Genomic DNA, 17,886 nt, shown 5'->3' on the forward strand with positions numbered 1-17,886 from the left:
GGCTAACTGCAACCTCTCTCTCCCAGGTCCAAGTGATTCTCCTGCCTTGGCCTCCTGAGTAGCTGGGATTACAGGCATGTGCCACCAAGTCCAGCTAATTGTTGTATTTTTAGTAGAGATGGGGTTTCACCATGTTGACCAGGCTGGTCTCAAACTCTTGACCTCATGATCCACCCGCCTCAGCCTCCCAAAGTGCTGGAATTACAGGCATGAGCCAGTAATACGTGGTGGCAGCTAATTTTTTTGTTTGTTTGTTTTTGTTTTTGTTTTTTGGTTTTTGGGTAGAGACAAGGTTTTCCATGTTGCCCAGGTTGGTCTCAAACTCAAGTGATCTGCTTGCCTTGGCCTCCCAAAGTGTAGGGATTGCAAGTGTGAGCCACTGCACTGGGCCCATACTTCATTTATTTTCTGTTTCTGTATCCATAGTCTCAATTTTCTTTACTTTATGACTGCGGAAGGATTCCCAGGTCCTGTCTTAAACCTAAGGACTGATGTGTTGGTGGGAGCAGCTTAACATTCAATATGTTTTTATTTCTTTTTTAAAAATTCACTTTTGTATATGTATTAATATTGAGCAAATGATACAATAACGGCTTAACAAGGAAGAAGAAAAAAGACCCTAACTTTAGAGTGGAGAAGTCTTTTCTAGTCCCTTGGAAAGCCTTTATTGAAGGGCACACTGTTACTCAAAGTTTTGTCTCTTAGTTATTACATCTGACTTTAGGATCCATTTATTTTTCTTTTTCTTTCTTTCTTTTTTTTTTTTGCCAAGTTGTGCCTTTCTTTCTGGAATTTTAAGAGAACAAAATGATAGTACCCATTCATACTGTGAAGTGAGTATTGCTGCAGAAAACACACAAGTGGCTTTCTCACTATTGAGCTAGTAATGCCTTGTGAATACATGATCTATAGAGAAACACCTGTAGTTGTAACTGCTGATGCTGTCTGTCAAAAAATAAATTTTGAATTTTTTTCCCAATAAAAAGGTATTTTGTCCTTAGAATGATAGGAACTCATTAACATATTAACATGCTTTAACATAGGGCTATGTGTGTGTGTGTGTGTGTGTGAGAGAGAGAGAGAGAGAGAGAGAGAGGGAGGGAGAGAGAGAGAGAGAGAGAGAGAGAGAATATTTGCATTTAAGAATTTCTCTGTCACAGGATGGATAGGGAATGGGCAAGAGAGCTAGAGTAGATATGTGGCAAAACCAGTTTGGAAGCTAGTACAATAATCCAAGTGAGAGAATGGATTTAGATGGTGGCAATTGAAATGGAGGAAAATGGATGGAAGATAATTCAGAGGAAATGTCTTTATCTTTAGAAGATATTTAAGAGGAAAAATTGGTAGGATTTATGATGGATTAGATGTGGGGAAATGATAGGAGAAGAAGATTGTCAAGGTTTAGGTTTCTGGTACGTACAAGTAGATTCCAGTCCCATTAATGTAAAGAATGAAGGCGGTCAGCATTAGTGGGGTGAATACATAAGCTGTGTTTGAATTTGTGCTATGGTTTGAATGTTTGTGTCCCTCCAAAATTCATGTTGAAACTTAATCCCTAATGCAATAGTATTAAAAGGTGTGATGAGTTTAGTATTAGTGTCCTTATAAAAGGGATTGAGGGGGATGAGTTTGTCTTCTTCACCAGGTTGGGACATAGCATTTGTCCTCTTTGGAGGACAGCAACAAGACACTGTTTTAGAAGCAAAGAGTGCATCCTTACCAGACACTGAATCTACCAGTGCCTCAGTATTGGAATTACTGACCTCAAAAACTGTGAGAAATAAATTTCTATTTTTCACGAATTACCTAGTTTGTGGTGTTTTGTTACAGCACAGAATGGACTAAGAGCTTATCATGTCAGCAATTAGACACATGGGTCTGGAACTCAGAGGATAAGTGTCATGGACAGTTGCTATTCTTTTTGACTGCCCAGCATTTAAATCCAGTTCTTATATTTGGAGAATATTTTACCCTAACAGTCTGGGAGGAAGAAGAGATTTATGTGTCATAGGCTTCTTTATTGAGATATAACTACCCGAGATTTTGAATTGGAATGAGTGACACCAGCAAGTATGCCTTTGGAAGAATCCTCTCTCTTAACATGTGATAGTTAAAGTAAGACAGAGTTTGTAGGGCAGTTGTGGTAGTTCTTATGGTAGTGGTATGAGCTGCAGCCCTCAGTGCTTGGTTGCAGTGATGGTGTCTTGACTACCAAATCTGTGGTGTGAGTTTGGTTATTGCTTCTTGCTGTATAGTACATGAGTATGGTTCTCTAGCTGTTCTGGGGAGTTTTGTATTAAACAGTATCATTTTTTATTATTTATTTATTTATTATTATTTTTTAGAGGCAGTGTTTTACTCTGTTGCCTAAGCTGGAGTGCAGTGGTGCAGTTATAGCTCACCACAGCCTTGAATTCCTGGGCTCAAGTGATCTTCTTGCCCCAGTCTCCCCAGTAGCTAGGACTACAGGTATGCTACTGTAGACTACAGGTGTGCACCAATTTTTATTTTTATTTATTTATTTATTTATTTATTTATTTATTTATTTGTAGGGATGGAGTTTCTCTGTGTTTCTCAGGCTGGTCTTGATCTCCTGGGCTCAAGCAATCCTTGCACCATGACCTCCCAAAGTCCTGGGATTACAGGCATAAGCCACCATGCCTGGTCACAGTATTCTTTTAACAAAGTTTACCTTTGCTTAAATCAGCCAGAATCAATTTCTGTTGTTTGCAGCTACTGACTTGGATTGATACTAGAGGTCTGGGCTCGAGATATACATTGTGAGTCACCTGTAAAGTGCTTGCATTAGAAACCATGCACAGGGAGGACAGATGAGAAAAGGCCAAGTACTAAGCCTGAGATTTACAACATTTAATGGCTGAACAGAAGGAGAGAAAGCTGAAAGAGAAGATAGAATTATGAGAGATGAGGGAAAAATCAGATAGCTACTATGGGGTTTTAAGAAGAAAAAGTGATAAATACCATTGAATGCTGCAGAGGTCAGGTCAAGTAAGGACTGAAAGATGTTCACTGGATTTAGTGTCATGAGATCATTGTCATCTTAGAACAAATTTTGTGGCATAATGGCATTGGAAGGCAGATTGGAGTAAGAAATGAGTTAGGAGGGAGATTGAGTTTAGACAACCATTTAGAAAGCAGATTGGCTGTGAGAGAAATATGATGTTGACTCATGAAACATTTAATGTCTAGGGAAGATTCTGTCTTTCATTTTCTGGTAGAGACTTGACTTTGTGTAAAGCTGATGAGAAGGATCCAATTAAATGGAAGAGATTGAATATACATGAAAGAGAAGACATAGTTGATATTTTAGCACTTCTGAGGAGGCAAGAGGAGGTGGTACTCAAATACAGGTGGAGGAATTGGCTTTAGGTAAGGGGAGAGATAGCTCCACTATTGTAACAACAGAAGGAGGATAGAATAATGAAGATGTTAAGTAGGACATATGTTTGGTAGCTGGAATTTGAAGAAGTTTCATTCCAATGTGTTCTATATTTTCTATATACTATGTGCTGGACATTATATTAGGGGCTTTATAGTAATCATTTTCTTTAATTATTACAACCATTCTATGATGTTGGAGTTATTACAATTCTCACTTTATATTTGAGGAAATGAAAGCTTGGGTTAGAAACTTGCCTAAAGTTTTGACTTAACAAATGACAGATCCAGAAGTTAAATCCATATCTGCCTGACTGCAAAGGTTGTTTGGATGCATACAAAGAATATATTAAAGAAAAAATCAGCAAGACTTTGTGAATAATTATCTATGAGAGTTGACTTTGAATTTGGATCAAGTTTAACCAAAATAGATGAAAAAGCATATACACATAAATATTTGGCTAACTCCTTGATAATAGCATAGAACTGGAAGTATAGATTTGGAAATCATGAGCACAGGTGTGATAATTGAAGTTATTATGAATGCATGACCCCCAAAAAAGAGAAGGGTAGAGTTAAGGGGAAAAAATCTTGGTAAGAGTCCATGGTGATGATGAGAGGAAACAAAGTGGAGAAGAAATCTGAGGGGCAGATAGGAAAGGTGAGAGAACTGGAAGAGAGTAATGTTTTGGAAATTAGGATTGCAGAGTTTTAATGGAACCAAATATGGAAGAAAATTAGAAAAAAAGGAAGGAAGGAGAATAAGACTGAGAAAAGATCATAAGATTTGGAATTGAAATGTTGTCTTAATTACCTGAGAAAGTAGTTAAATGTGATGGAGATAGTAATTGAATTGAAAAGTTCAATTATGAAATGAGTAAAGAGGAATTGTAGGTAGGAGACACAAGCTTCCTACTGATAAATTAGGCAATAAAAGGAAGAAAAGGAATACTGTGCAATTAGAATGAGCAGCAAGTTTAAGTAATGGATTTCTTCAGATTCTTGATTATGGATCAAGAGGCAAAGGTGTAAATAATAGATAACAAAAAATTTGTCTTATGGGAGTACTTTACCAGAAAATGATTTGTTAGGATAAATGTTTGCCTACGTCAAAGTTCTCTAATTTTTCAAATGGAGTACTATAATTCATTGGAGTGAGAGGGAATAGGGATAAGGGAAAATAAAATTTATTTAAAACTCTCCAGTAGATGGAGCATCTTCATTGCTTTCCCAGAAGAAAATTTTGGAAAGGAGTAAGATAGGTGGTAGTGGTGTTGGTAGAACTTAGGTATACTCTTATCAGGGTAATTAGGATATGTATAGGTGTGAATTTAAATGTAAATAAATTGATTTTCAGATTTCAATCAGGTGGTGTTTCTAGATTTTTACAAATTTTCATAAGAAATCTAATGTTAAATTGAAGTGGATTAATTTTTCACCTACTAAATTTTCTTGGCAGTCATAGCAATGTAGTGCCAGCAAGACAAAATAGCTTTACTCTTTGTATTTGTTTTCTTACGTTTTCCCAAAAAGAAGTAGTTAATAAATACATTATAAACAAATACAATGAGAGTAAATTTGGGTTAACATCTAAAATATGGAACTAAACTCAGCAAGAAAACAAACAATCTGATTAAAAATGAGCAAAAGACCTGAGTAGACATTGCTCAAAAGAAGATGTGCAAATAGCCAAAAGATATGTAAAGAAATGCTCAACATCAATAATCATAGGGAAATACAAATTAAAACCACAATAGGATACCTTACACCTGTTAGAATGACTATGATTAAAAAGACAAGTGTTGACAAGGATATGGAAAAAAGGAAAAGCGGTACACTCTCAGTGTGAATGCAAATTGGTACTGCCATTATGGAAACAGTGTAGAGGCTTCTCAAAATTTAAAAATAGAACTATCATAAGATCCAGCTATCTTACTTTTGAATATATACCAAATAATATAAAATCACTGTGTGGGACAGATGTCTGTGCTCTCGTATTCACTGCAACATTACTTACAATAGCCAAGATATGTGTCCATCAACCTAAGTGTCCACTGACGAATGGTAAAAGAAAATGTGGTGTGGGTGCACACACACACACATACGGAATACTATTCAGCTTCAACAAAGAAGGAAACCCTGTCATTTGTGACAACATGGATGATGGATGAACCTGTGGGACATTATGCTAAGTGAAGTAAGTCAGGCACAGAAAGACAGATACTATATGACTTCATTTGTATGTGGAATCTGAAAAAGCTGAGCCCATAAAAGCAGAGTAGAATGGTGGTTGCCAGCAGATGGGGGAGGAAGGAGGTGGAAATGAGGAAACATGTTGGTCAAAGGGTACAAAGTTTCAGTTAGGCAGAGTCAATAAGTTCTGGAGATCTAATGTACAGCACTAGTGACTATAGTTAACAATACTGTATTGTGTCCTTGAAATTTGCTAAGAGAGTATATCTTAAAGGTTTTCACCATACTCACTCAAAAATGATTATATGAGGTGATGAATGTGTTACACAAATTAACTTGATTGTAGTAATCATTTTACAATGTATGCATATGTCCAAATATTATATACTTGGTAATAGAATTTATATTTGCCAATTATACCTCAATAAAGCTGGAAAAAAATAAGTAAAAGATTATTCACACACATACAAAAGAATAAATGTAAATTCTTACATTATCAAAATATGCGTTCGTTTTGATGGCTATTAATACCAGCTAGTAAGCAACATGATAGCACACTATAATGAAATTGGTAATGCATATCTGATCTGCAGCACTTAAGCAAGAAAAACTTCTGAAACCCTTTTCATTTCAATATGCTGTTTTACAAGTTCTGGTGACTTAAGACAGTTATTGAGATCATTTAGGGTTAAAAACATTTCTACCAGAAATATACAAAGGATTGAGGCACTTTGGAGGACTGAACTGCTTAAATTATTTTGTTTTCACTCTTTATGTCACTTTGGATAGGTAGACAAAGCCTAAGGGCATAAATTACCTAAAGATAGCATTTTGGATGGAAAATGTGCTTTATTTGAAACTGAGCAAATGAATCAGTCTCAAAACGTCCATTCAACCAACATGTATTTGAATTGTGCTTGCTTTTCAAGATGTTTTGAAAAATGCTGAATTCAGAATTAAATTTTGATTATTGAATCTAATGTTATTTACTGTCATGTTAAACTTAATATCAATGTACTGCTGCACTCCAAAATATGTTTAAAAACTTATTACAAGAGGAATAAATAGGCTTTAAAAAACACTTGTCTTCAAGACAACAGGAGGGTCCCTGACAGGTCTCCTCCACTCCTTTGAGGGCCCTCTCTCTGACTCCAGCACCCACTTCTCTGGTTTTACTGGGCTTGTTCAGTGCTTCCACTCGTGAGGAAGAAGCGACTGTCCCCGCGCAGGTCTCGTTCGGAGCGCGATCTCGCTGCTCTTCAGCGCGATCTGCCGCTCCCGCGGCGTGCTCCGCAGGGTCTCTCAGGGCTGGCGCCAGGGGCGTGGGGGCGGGGCTGAGCGCGGGCAGGCTGGGACTCCGGCCGTTTGGAGTCAGGGTCCGCCGGGGCGTCCCCGGGCTCGGGGATTCTGAGTGGATTTTGGGACTCCAAGGAGGGAAGGTGTGGGCGTTCGGGTCCGGGGCCAGAGGGGCCGTTTAGGTGCGTGGGGAAGGGAGCTGTGTATGGCGGTTTTTCTCTGGGCGGGCGACCCTGAAGGAGAGCAAGTGAGTGGGTGGGCGGGTGCTGGCTGGCCCTGCCCCTCAGAACAACTGGGGTCGCCTTATCCCACGGGTCGGTGCTGCCCGTGGCTGTGGGCGCGGCCGGGCGGGGTAGGGGGCGGGATACAGTGTTGCGGCCTCGGCCGAGGCGTCTCCAGGACGGGAGACTGTGAGGGTGGGAGTTGGCTGGGGAACTCCCCCCGCGAGGCGCGCGGGCTGTGGCTTCCGGGCTCTGAGGAGAGCGGGAGGCACGAGCCCCGCCTCGGGCGTACCTTGTCATGCGAGGCGACAGTCCTGGGAAAACCTCCGCTTTTTAGATTCTCCGTGGTAAACTCGTCATGGCGAAATCACACTGTTTCTCTAGGTTTTACCCGGCTGTTGGGCAAGAGCTTTCTCAGTATTTTGCTACACGTGGTCATACGCACGCCACCAAGGGACATATTCAGAGGCTTATTTTAAAAGGCATATCCTGTGGAGAAATCTGGGTGTCCGGGAACCCTGGACGTTCCGGAGGCTTGTTGCAATCGCAAGCATAAGCGGTTTTGCGGGAGCCTCCCACCCCGTCCCCGAAGTTTCAGTAAAGCTCCAACTCGACAAAGATTTCTAAAGTGCACGTTGGGCTTGGCCCAGGAAGGGGCTGGGAATGTCGCCTTGGGCTGCGGGGGCCTCTGTCCTTACAGTTCTGACTCCGCCCACATGTTCCTGCGAAGAATGCTATATTTAAAAGGTCGTTACCGAATACATGATGTTTTGCATATGACTTCAGAAAATCTTTCCTTATAAATATATATATTTTTTCATTTAACATAGTATCCAAGATGAATGACAGCCTGTTTGTCAGTTTGGACAGACTTTTGCTAGAATTTGGTAGGTATAAAGTGAAAAGTAGGTAACATTTTGTACTATCATTTGACATTTAAACAATGAAGTCACAAGAGAATTATTTATTTTAGTCTTCCAGTATAAGCAAGACATAAGTACTAAAGAAGAGATGATTCAAAGAATTAATAGTAAGTAGCTTTGCATGATCAAGATATTTTAGTCTTTTAATTTGTTACAGCATATAATATACAATTGCTCTGTTTAGGGAAATTTATTGTTGGCATTTTAACTTTTGTGTGAATTCTCTCTAGCGACAAACTATTTACCTTAGACAAAATAGTTGTATTTAACTATAGTTTTTTGATAATAAACTTCTATATTCAGCATTTAATTATTTTGTAAAGAATTTTGACTTACGTAGAAATGATCCCTTAGGTACAGTTGAAAAGATGTTATTTTTATCTAATAACAAGTTATTTCAAATAGTTGAGTGAATTTTTTTTATCTTTATAGAAATCACCAGAAATCAGGTATCAAAATTGATAGGTGGCACATTTTCAGGAATAATAATTCTAAAAAATAATGTTTTCAGACAAATAGCAAGGCAAATCACACAAATACTGTATAGTATTTTAAGATCTGACAAAACAACTGTAAAAAACAGTTCTAAATTTTTTAATCCTTCTGAAAAGGTAGAATTTGGTTATCTTTTCTGCAATCAAAAAAGAATACAACATATTAAGAATTTATTTTAATCTTTTCAAGAAATTATGCCTATTCTAGCTTGTATTTAATCACTAGTAACAGAAATGGGAGTTGAAGGTGCATTTAATAATTAATTGACATAGCATTAATGAATAGACATTCACATTTGTCAAAAACAGAAGGCTTATGTTAGTGTCATTAATGAGTAAATGTTTACACAAACTCTAGCATCTTAAGATATGATTGACCTTAGATACCACTGAATCTAGCCCTCTTATGTTAAAGATGAGGTACAAGGGACACTTACTTCTCATCAATCCCAAACTGAAATCCTTAACTTCTGACTCTAGGATCAGGCCTGGCCCTGGTTCTCTGCCTTTTAGTGTAGGGTCCCACCCATCTGAAGTTTCATTCCATTCTCTGGCTCTCTTCCTTTTAGGTAAACTGCCATGCCCATTTTTTTTCCTACTGTATTTGTTTATTTTGAATTTATAATTTCTACCTTAAGAAAATAAACATTTCCTCTTTCTAGAATGCTATGAAGATATTAAGGAAAACAAATCAACTATTTCTAGAATACATGAAACTATAAATACAGCAGATGAGGAAATTTATTATTACAGTAAACATAGTGATGAGATCAAAGGCAACAGTAGTGAGTGAGTATTTGAAAGAATCAATTGTCATTACATTCTTTTATTCAGGGTTTTTGAGCTAATAGTTGAAGACACTTGTTTCAAATTAATATTCTTTATTAGCTAATGAATCAAGTCTTAAAGTGCCTTGTTATGGTACTGTGGAAAGGGATTATAGGAGGATCAAAAGAGAACTAGAACTAAACAGCTGTGAGATCTCACTAATTCAAATCCAGTTAATCTAACTATAAACTTTTGAATAAGCTCAGCATATAAAATTTCTATTAGAAATTTGAAACCATTTCCATCTTTGAATTTTCAATATCTTATTTTTGTGTGAGGGAATACAGCCTAAAGTTTTTCAAAATAAAAATATTTAGTATGTTAACAATTCTTTCAGCATGGCTTCAGGTTCTGGATTCTACTTGTTAACTCTAGCATAAGACAAACATTTTGAAACAAAGACATGAAAAGAATAAAGACTTAATAAAAATATAAATTTTCTGTACTTAGTTTTATATGGAATTGTAATAAGCACTGTACTTTAGGATCATATTTCTTTTGAAATATTTTGTTATTCAAAATTTTAATAAGCCTTTTTAGTGTTCCCCCCATTAGTTTTTTTTCCCACTGGTTTTAAGAAATCATAAAAGTAACATATACCTACTACAAAGATTCAAGTAATATACACATGTATGATGTAAATAGGTTTTCCCTGCCTGTAGTTCCCATCCCCTACCCTGTCATCCTATGCATAGGTAATCACTCACATCCTTTTAGACCTTACATAGTCAACATCATTATTACACATACCACACGCATACACCTGTCTTTCTTTTTACAAAAATGGAATTACTTCATTCTGCAACTTGCTTTTTAACATTTAACAATATGTAATGTGAATTGTACTATGCATGTAATTATGTATATATTTCATTCTTTTTAACAACTCCATGGTATTTATGGTATTGATGTAGCCTGTTATTTAGCCATTCCCCTATGAATGGACATTTAGGTTATTTCCAGTCATGTACAGATATACTTCCACATATATAGATCTATTGCTATAGAATGGACTCCTAGAAGTGAAATTGCTAAAGAGTATGCACATTTAAACATTAGGTGGGCCGGGCGCGGTGGCTCAAGCCTGTAATCCCAGCACTTTGGGAGGCCGAGGCGGGTGGATCACGTGGTCGAGAGATCGAGACCATCCTGGTCAACATGGTGAAACCCCGTCTCTACTACAAATACAAAAAATTAGCTGGGCATGGTGGCACGTGCCTGTAATCCTAGCTACTCAGGAGGCTGAGGCAGGAGAATTGCCTGACCCCAGGAGGCGGAGGTTGCGGTGAGCCGAGATCGCGCCATTGCACTCCAGCTTGGGTAACAAGAGCGAAACTCTGTCTCAAAAAAAAAAAAAAACATTAGGTGGATAATACCAAACTGCTCTCCGAAAAGGTTATACCAATTTATTCTCCTACCAACAATGTATGAGAACAGTATTTTGTACAGTGACACACTGACTGACTTATTTATGAATGTTACTTTTATAAATAGAAAATGAATTATTAAAAAACAGTGTAGAAGAGTTTCCATTTCCTCATACTCTTGTCAACACTGAAATGATCAGTGTTTAAATATTTTGGTAATCTGATCAGCCAAAACTTACATGTTGTTGACCATTTTCTTTTATTTTGATTTGGGTTTTATTGTAATAGGTGTTACCTGTGGTCTCCTCAATTAGCTGCATTGGGTTGTGGAAAGTACTAATAGTTTCCCCTCAGAACCTACCATGTCCTAGATACACTGTACTTTGTAAAAGCTTAATTTCTGCTGGAGTCTGAGGAGAGTCATTAGGATCTGTTGATTTTAATATGCTTAAATTTATGAATAGCTCTAGTTCATGATTTCAGCATACTGGTTTTGAGCTTTAAATGTGAACTATGAATCTATGAAAGTACTAGAAAAATATAAGTGACTATGCAATCTTTGAGAGAGGCAGGTCTTACTAAATATATCACCAAAATCAGAAACCACATAGGAAATGATAGATAAATATGACTACACCCAAATTAAAAAGAAAAATACCCTATAATGATGTAAAAGACAAAAGGATAAGCTAGGAAAAGTGTCAAATAAGGATTGTTTAAAAATATAAAGTACTTATAGAAATTAATAAGAAAAAGCAAAAGTTCTATTAGAAAAATGAGCAAAGAAGGTAAACAAGAAAATATCGAAATGAAAACCATACATAAGTCTAATACATATGCAAAAATGATCAATCTTACTAATAGTCAGAAATAGCTAAATTAAAGAGATAATTAAATGCTACTACTTTTGCCTTTGAGTTTTGCTGAAATTAAAAAAAAAAATTAACACCCAGCACTGGCAAGAAATAAGAATACCAACTCTTATACACTGTAGGAGTGTACAGTAGTATAAATCTTTTAGATGACATGTCAGTACATATTTTTAAAAGCTTTAAAAATAAGCATGATTTTAAAAAATAGAAACGGGGTCTCACTGTGTTGCTCATGCTGGTCTCGAACTCTTGGACTCAAGTGATCCTCCCACTTTGGCTTCCCAAAATGCTGAGATTATACACATGAGCCACCATGCTGGCCCAAGCATAATTTTTGATTAAGTGATTCCATTTCTGAGAATTTTTCACAAGGAAATAGAGATTCTTTCAAAGATGTATTGTACAACCAGGATAATGTACAACAATCTGAGGTTTTGATCTATGTATACATTGTAGAAAGACTCAAGCTAATTAAGATACACATCACCTTACAAACTTATTTTTTGTGATGAGAACATAAAAAACTATTTTTTTCTAGCACTTTTGGAATATATATTATTTAACTGTAGTCACCATACAGTGCAGTAGATCACCAAAATTTATTCCTCCACTCCAGCTTAAACTTGTGTTCTTTGATCAACATCTTCCCTTTTCCCATTTCCTTCTCCACTTCAATCCCATCTCTAGTAACCACCTTTCTACTCTCTGTTTATATGAGATTGACTCTTAGATTCTACATGTAAGTGAGATCATACAATACTTGCCGTTACCTGCCTGGCTTGTTTCACTTAGCATAACGTCCTTTAGTCCCATTCATGTTGTCTTGAATGGCAGAATTTTCTATTTTTTTTTTCAGGCTATATAGTATTTCATTGTGTATCTATGCTACACTTTCATTATCCATCATCTCGTGAGGAACACTTAGGTTGTTTCTGTATCTTGATATTGTGAATAATGCTAAAATGAACATGGGAGGGCAGTTATCTCTTTAATGTACTGATTTCATTTCCTTTGGACAAATACTCCAAAGTGGGATGGCTGGATTATACGGTAATTCTATTTTTAGTTTTTTGAGGACCTATTTTTTGAAGTAGTTTACTAATTTACTCTTCCACCAACTGTGTCTGAGGGTCCCCTTTTCTCCATATCCTCATCAAAACTCGTTATTATTCATCACAACCCTGCTTTTTTTTTTTTTTTTTTTTTTAGATGGAGTTTTACTCTTGTTGCCCAGGCTGGCATGCAATGGCACAATCTCGGATCACTGCAACCTCCACCCTCCAACTCCAGAGTTCAAGCGATTTGCCTACCTTAGCCTCCTGAATAGCTGGGATTATAGGCATGCGCAACCATGCCCAGCTAATTTTGGTATTTTTAGTAGATACGGTGTTTCACCATGTTGAGTAGGCTGGTCTTGAACTCCTGACTTCAGGTGATCCATCTGTCTCACCCTCCCAAAGGAATGGGATTACAGGTGTGAGCCACTGCACCCAGCTTTATTCTTCTTTTTGATCATAGCCATTTTAACAGGTGTGGGGTAGTATCTTATTTTGGTTTTAATTTGGATTCCCCTGATGATTAGAAGTATTGAGCCCTTTTTCATATATCTGTTGGCCATTTGTATTTCTTCTTTGAGAAATATCTGTTCAGATCCTTTGACCATTGAAAAAAATCAGGTTATTTATTTATTTATTTTCTTATTGAGTTGAGTTCTATTTCAGCCTTTTTTTTTTTTTAATGATACGAACATATTGGGAGCAACTCTAATTTTCAGCATTAGGGAACTGGTTAAATGAATTTTGGTATATCCATATGAATGAACACTAGGCAGCCAATAAAATTGTGAAATAGGTGTATATTTATTGATATGGAAAGATGTTAACAATAAAGAAAGTCTTTTTAAAAGCAAGGTCTGCAACCTCCTTTTTAAAATTACAAATTAGTCAAAGCAGATTAAAAAACAGTATTCATAATGTTAAGCCAATTTAGTATATGTATATTTATAAATAATTAGAAAAAGCCTAGAAGGATGTAGACAAAAGGCTTATAGTGAATATCTTCTCAATGAACATATGTATTTTATGGAAATTTAAAATAATTCTAGTTTTTATTTTAGATTTGGGGGCACATGTGCAAGTTTATGAGATAGGTATATTGTGTGATGCTGAGGTTTGGAGTACGACTGATCCCATCACCCAGGCAGTGAGCATAATACTCAACAGTTTTTAAACTCTCTCCTCTCTACTAGTTTCAAGTGTGTACTGTTGCTATCTTTATGACCATGAGATTTATAACATTTAAAAATATTGAGAATATATGTATGTATAATTTTGGATCTTTTAATTTCATTTTGGAGAATATTTTCTAAGGAAACGATTAGAAATTCAGACAAATATTTAAGTACAGGTTCTGTTACTAAGAGATAAAGGAGGATACATTGTTATATGAGGATAAGATCTCAATGATATTAAAATGTGTAATTATAGTAACATCTGGAAACACTTTATTAAAACAGCAATATTAGTTATCTTTCAATATCAAGAAAATAGTTAATAGATATTTTCTTACATATACTTTTTTGAGCTTTCAAATTGGGCATATATACTTTTTGAATCTGAAAAAAATGTTAGAAAAAAAGGGAAATATTTGAACAATACTTAGACTGGAAACTATTATGGTATATATTCATTTCAGATTTTTTGTATTGGTAATATTCTTTCAAGTTACATAATAAAATGTATAAGATAAATATTCGTTATATTTGTATTGTCTGATTTTGTAATTCATTTGCTCTGGTTTCTTTCTTTTTTTTTTTTAACTCAGGATGATGTAACACCTGTTTTCTAAGTGTCAAGGGAGAAAAATACCTCTCTTTAGCCCTTTTTCTAGTTCTTTGAATGCTTACTCCAAAATGATTTTTTGGCCAAGATCTTAGAAATGTGATGAGAAGGAAAGGCTGATGTTGGAGTGTTACAAAGTGTGTAATAGAAATGCAATAGCAATACACAATCCAGCAATGTCACATTTGCTCTTTCCCTAGTAATGGTTCAAAAACAAGTTTGATATAAAAATTAATGAATATTGATATTTGAGCATAAGAGTCCATGAAAGGAGGTAGTGGCAGTGATGTGAGATGGAAATACTTTTCTTGATGTAAGCTTGTTTTCTCCAGGAAGAGAAAGATTTAATTCTCTTTAAATGATTATGTTAATTTTTTATTATCTCTGTCAATTTGTCTATCATTCTGAGTTGCTAATTACTAATATTTTTTTTTCTATAGCTGGAAGCCAACATATGATGTTTTCCATAAGCATGAAGATTATATGCAGGACCAATATACAGTTTATCAAGAAACTATTGAAAAAGACAAGTATAGTATATATATTTAGTTTATCAATTCTATAAGTTTGTATTACTAGGACATGGTTTGTAAGAATGTTAATTGAAAAATATAGACATTTTGTGCTCTGAAGGAGTTTTTGTTTTTAAGTAAATGTAGTATTTTGGACTCCTTTGGTGCAGTGGAAGGTCTACCTGCTTGTTGTAAAGCTCTCTCTAACCCTAGATATAATTAGATATGGCCTTAGATATAAACTGTTTCTCAGTAGCAATTATTATAGCAGAGTCCTTCAATTAATGGTCTTTATGAATGAACGGTATAGGCAAATATCTAGGGTATAGTTACCTATAGAATTAGCTTATAATAAATTTGGGATATTGGTTTTTGAAGGGTATTTATATCAAACTTCTGTTTCTTAGACTGCTGATTTAATGGAGTGGCTATATTCTAATAAACACCAATAATTGCATGAATTTATTTTATTATATGTATAATCATATTGTCTTGGAGATTAAATATAATTAGTGAATGTAATGAAACAAGGCAAGAGACTTTGAACACATTATATAGCATTAAAATTTCACCTAATATAAAACATTGAAAGGTTTTTAAATATAATTGCATGAAAGCAGTATCTATTTTTATATTGTAACTAAAAATGTAAATGCAAAATCTAGAATGCAATACCCTGTATGTTCAAGGACAAATCTTAAGAAAATGTAGGGACTAAAGATATAGATATGGATTTTGAAATCATGGAAATACAGTATGGAGCAAAAAGAGGAGAAAGCTAGAGTACACCATCATCCAGAGGTTAGGCAGAGGGTAGGATCAGTGAAGGAGACTTGTGTTGTCATTTATACATCCTGCTTCATTTAAAAAAGGATTTTAGATGGCCAGGCATGGTAGCTCACACCTGTAATTCCAGCACTTTGGGAGGCCGAGGTGGACAGATCACCTGAGGTCAGGAGTTTAAGACCAGCCTGATCAACATGGAGAAACCCAATTTCTCTTAAAAAAAAAAAAAAAAAAAGGATTTTAGATGATTTGACTGAATAATTATCTTCAAAGATTAGTGTTTAAAGAAACTAGATTAAAAATCAAGGCTGAACATGGCCAAATAGGAACATCTCTGGAGTGCAGTTCCCAGCAAGAATGACACAGAGGGTGAGTGATCACTGTATTTCCAAATGAGTTATTACAGCCCACAGACCAGGAGATTCCCAGGCTGAAAAGCACAACAAGTTTCCAGCACAGCTGTTTCGTTCAGTCCTGCTGGTCTCTGCATAAAAACTCACACAAATGTGGGTGGCCATTTCAACTGGTGCCTGGAACACCTGGGAGACAGAGCCACCCATTCAACTGTAAAAAAGGGGGCTAAAATAGGGAGCCAGGTGATCTGGCTTGGTGGGACCCACCCTCACAAAGACCAGCAATCTGAAATGCTCTGGACTGAGAGTTTCACAGCAAGCGCAGCTGGACTTGGGATGGTCCACCTCTGTTGGGGGAAGGGCATCCATTACCGAGGCAGTCCACAGTTACTGAGGCAGTCTGCCATTACTGAGGCAGACTGCCATCACTGAAGCAGTTCTAACTATACCTCTGTAAATAAAACCACAAGGAAGTTCACACAGCAGCTGGGCAGAGCACATGGCAGCTCAGCAATGCCTCTGCTGGCAGACTGTGACTAGGCTACCTCCTTGCTGGGCAGGGTAACTCTGAAAAAAGGCAGCAGCATGTCAGAAACTTATAAATAAAGCCCCACCTTCCCAGGACAGAGCACCTGGGATAAAAGGTGATTATGAGTTCTGCTACAACATACTTAAACGTACCTGCTCAGCAGCTCTGAAAGGAACAACAGAGCTCACAGCTCAGCACCCGAGCTCCTATAAGGGACAGATTGTCTCCTTAAGCAGCTCCCTAACATCTGTATATCCAAAGAGACACCTCATAAAGGAGAGCTCAGGTTGACATCTGGCAGGTATCCTTCTGGGATGAAGATAACAGAAGAAGAAAGTGGCAGCAACCCTTACTGTTCTGCAGCTGCCACAGGTGATCCCCAGGTAAGCAGGGTCTGGAGCAGACCTCCAGCAGTCCTACAGCAGAAGGGTAGGACTTGACTATTAAAAGGAAAACTGAAAAACAGAAATAACTTCAACATCAATAAAAAGGATGTCCACTCAGAGACCCCATCCAAAAGTCACCAACTGCAAATACCACAGGTAGATAAATCCACAAAGATGGGAAGAAACCAGCATGAAAAGGATGAAAACACTCAAAAACAGAATGCCTCTCTTCCTCCAAGGAATCATAACTCCTCACCAGCAAGAGGACAAAGCTGGATGGAGAATGAGTCTGATGAATTGACAGAAACAGGCTTCAGAAGGTGGGTAATAACAAACTTCTCTGAGCCAAAAGAACATGTTCTAACCCAATGCAAAGAAACCAACAACCTTGAAAAAAGGTTTGATGAAATGCTAGCAAGATATACAGCTTAGAGAAGAATATAAATAACTTGATGGAGCCAAAAAACACAACACAGAACTTTGTAAAGCATATGCAAATTTCGATAGCTGAATCGACCAAGTAGAAGAAAGGATATCAGAGATTGAAGATCAACTCAATGAAATAAAATGAGAAGGCAAGATTAGAGGGAAAAAAATGAATAGAAATGACAAAGCCTCCAAGAAATATGGGATTATGTGAAAAGACCTAAACTACATTTGATAGGTGTACCTGAATGTGATGGAGAGAATGAATCCAAGCTGGAAAACACTCTTCAAGATGTTATCCAGGAGAACTTCCCCAACCTAGAAAGCCAGGCCACCATTCAAGTCCAGAAAATACAGGGAACACCACAAACAGATTCCTCAAGAAGAGCAATCCCAAGGCACATAATCATCAGATTCACTAGGGTTGAACTGAAGGAAAAAATGCCAAGGGCAACCAAAGA

The 17,886-nt window shown here is 36.7% G+C and overlaps 1 protein-coding gene across 1 annotated transcript in view; it reads left to right on the forward strand.

Moving 5' to 3' along the window:
- The first annotated feature begins 7,939 nt into the window (after nt 1-7,939).
- C2H14orf39 (chromosome 2 C14orf39 homolog) overlaps nt 7,940-17,886 on the forward strand; it is a 56,977-nt gene continuing 47,030 nt past the window's right edge. Inside the window, exons 1-4 of the mRNA XM_003924398.4 lie at nt 7,940-7,996; nt 8,083-8,139; nt 9,189-9,315; nt 14,874-14,963. Coding sequence (XP_003924447.3) covers nt 7,948-7,996; nt 8,083-8,139; nt 9,189-9,315; nt 14,874-14,963 — 323 coding nt within the window. The 5' untranslated portion in view covers nt 7,940-7,947. The remainder of the gene's footprint in view (nt 7,997-8,082; nt 8,140-9,188; nt 9,316-14,873; nt 14,964-17,886) is intronic.

This window comes from Saimiri boliviensis, chromosome 2 (genome assembly GCF_048565385.1).
Source record: "Saimiri boliviensis isolate mSaiBol1 chromosome 2, mSaiBol1.pri, whole genome shotgun sequence".
NCBI classification, from domain to species: domain Eukaryota; kingdom Metazoa; phylum Chordata; class Mammalia; order Primates; family Cebidae; genus Saimiri; species Saimiri boliviensis.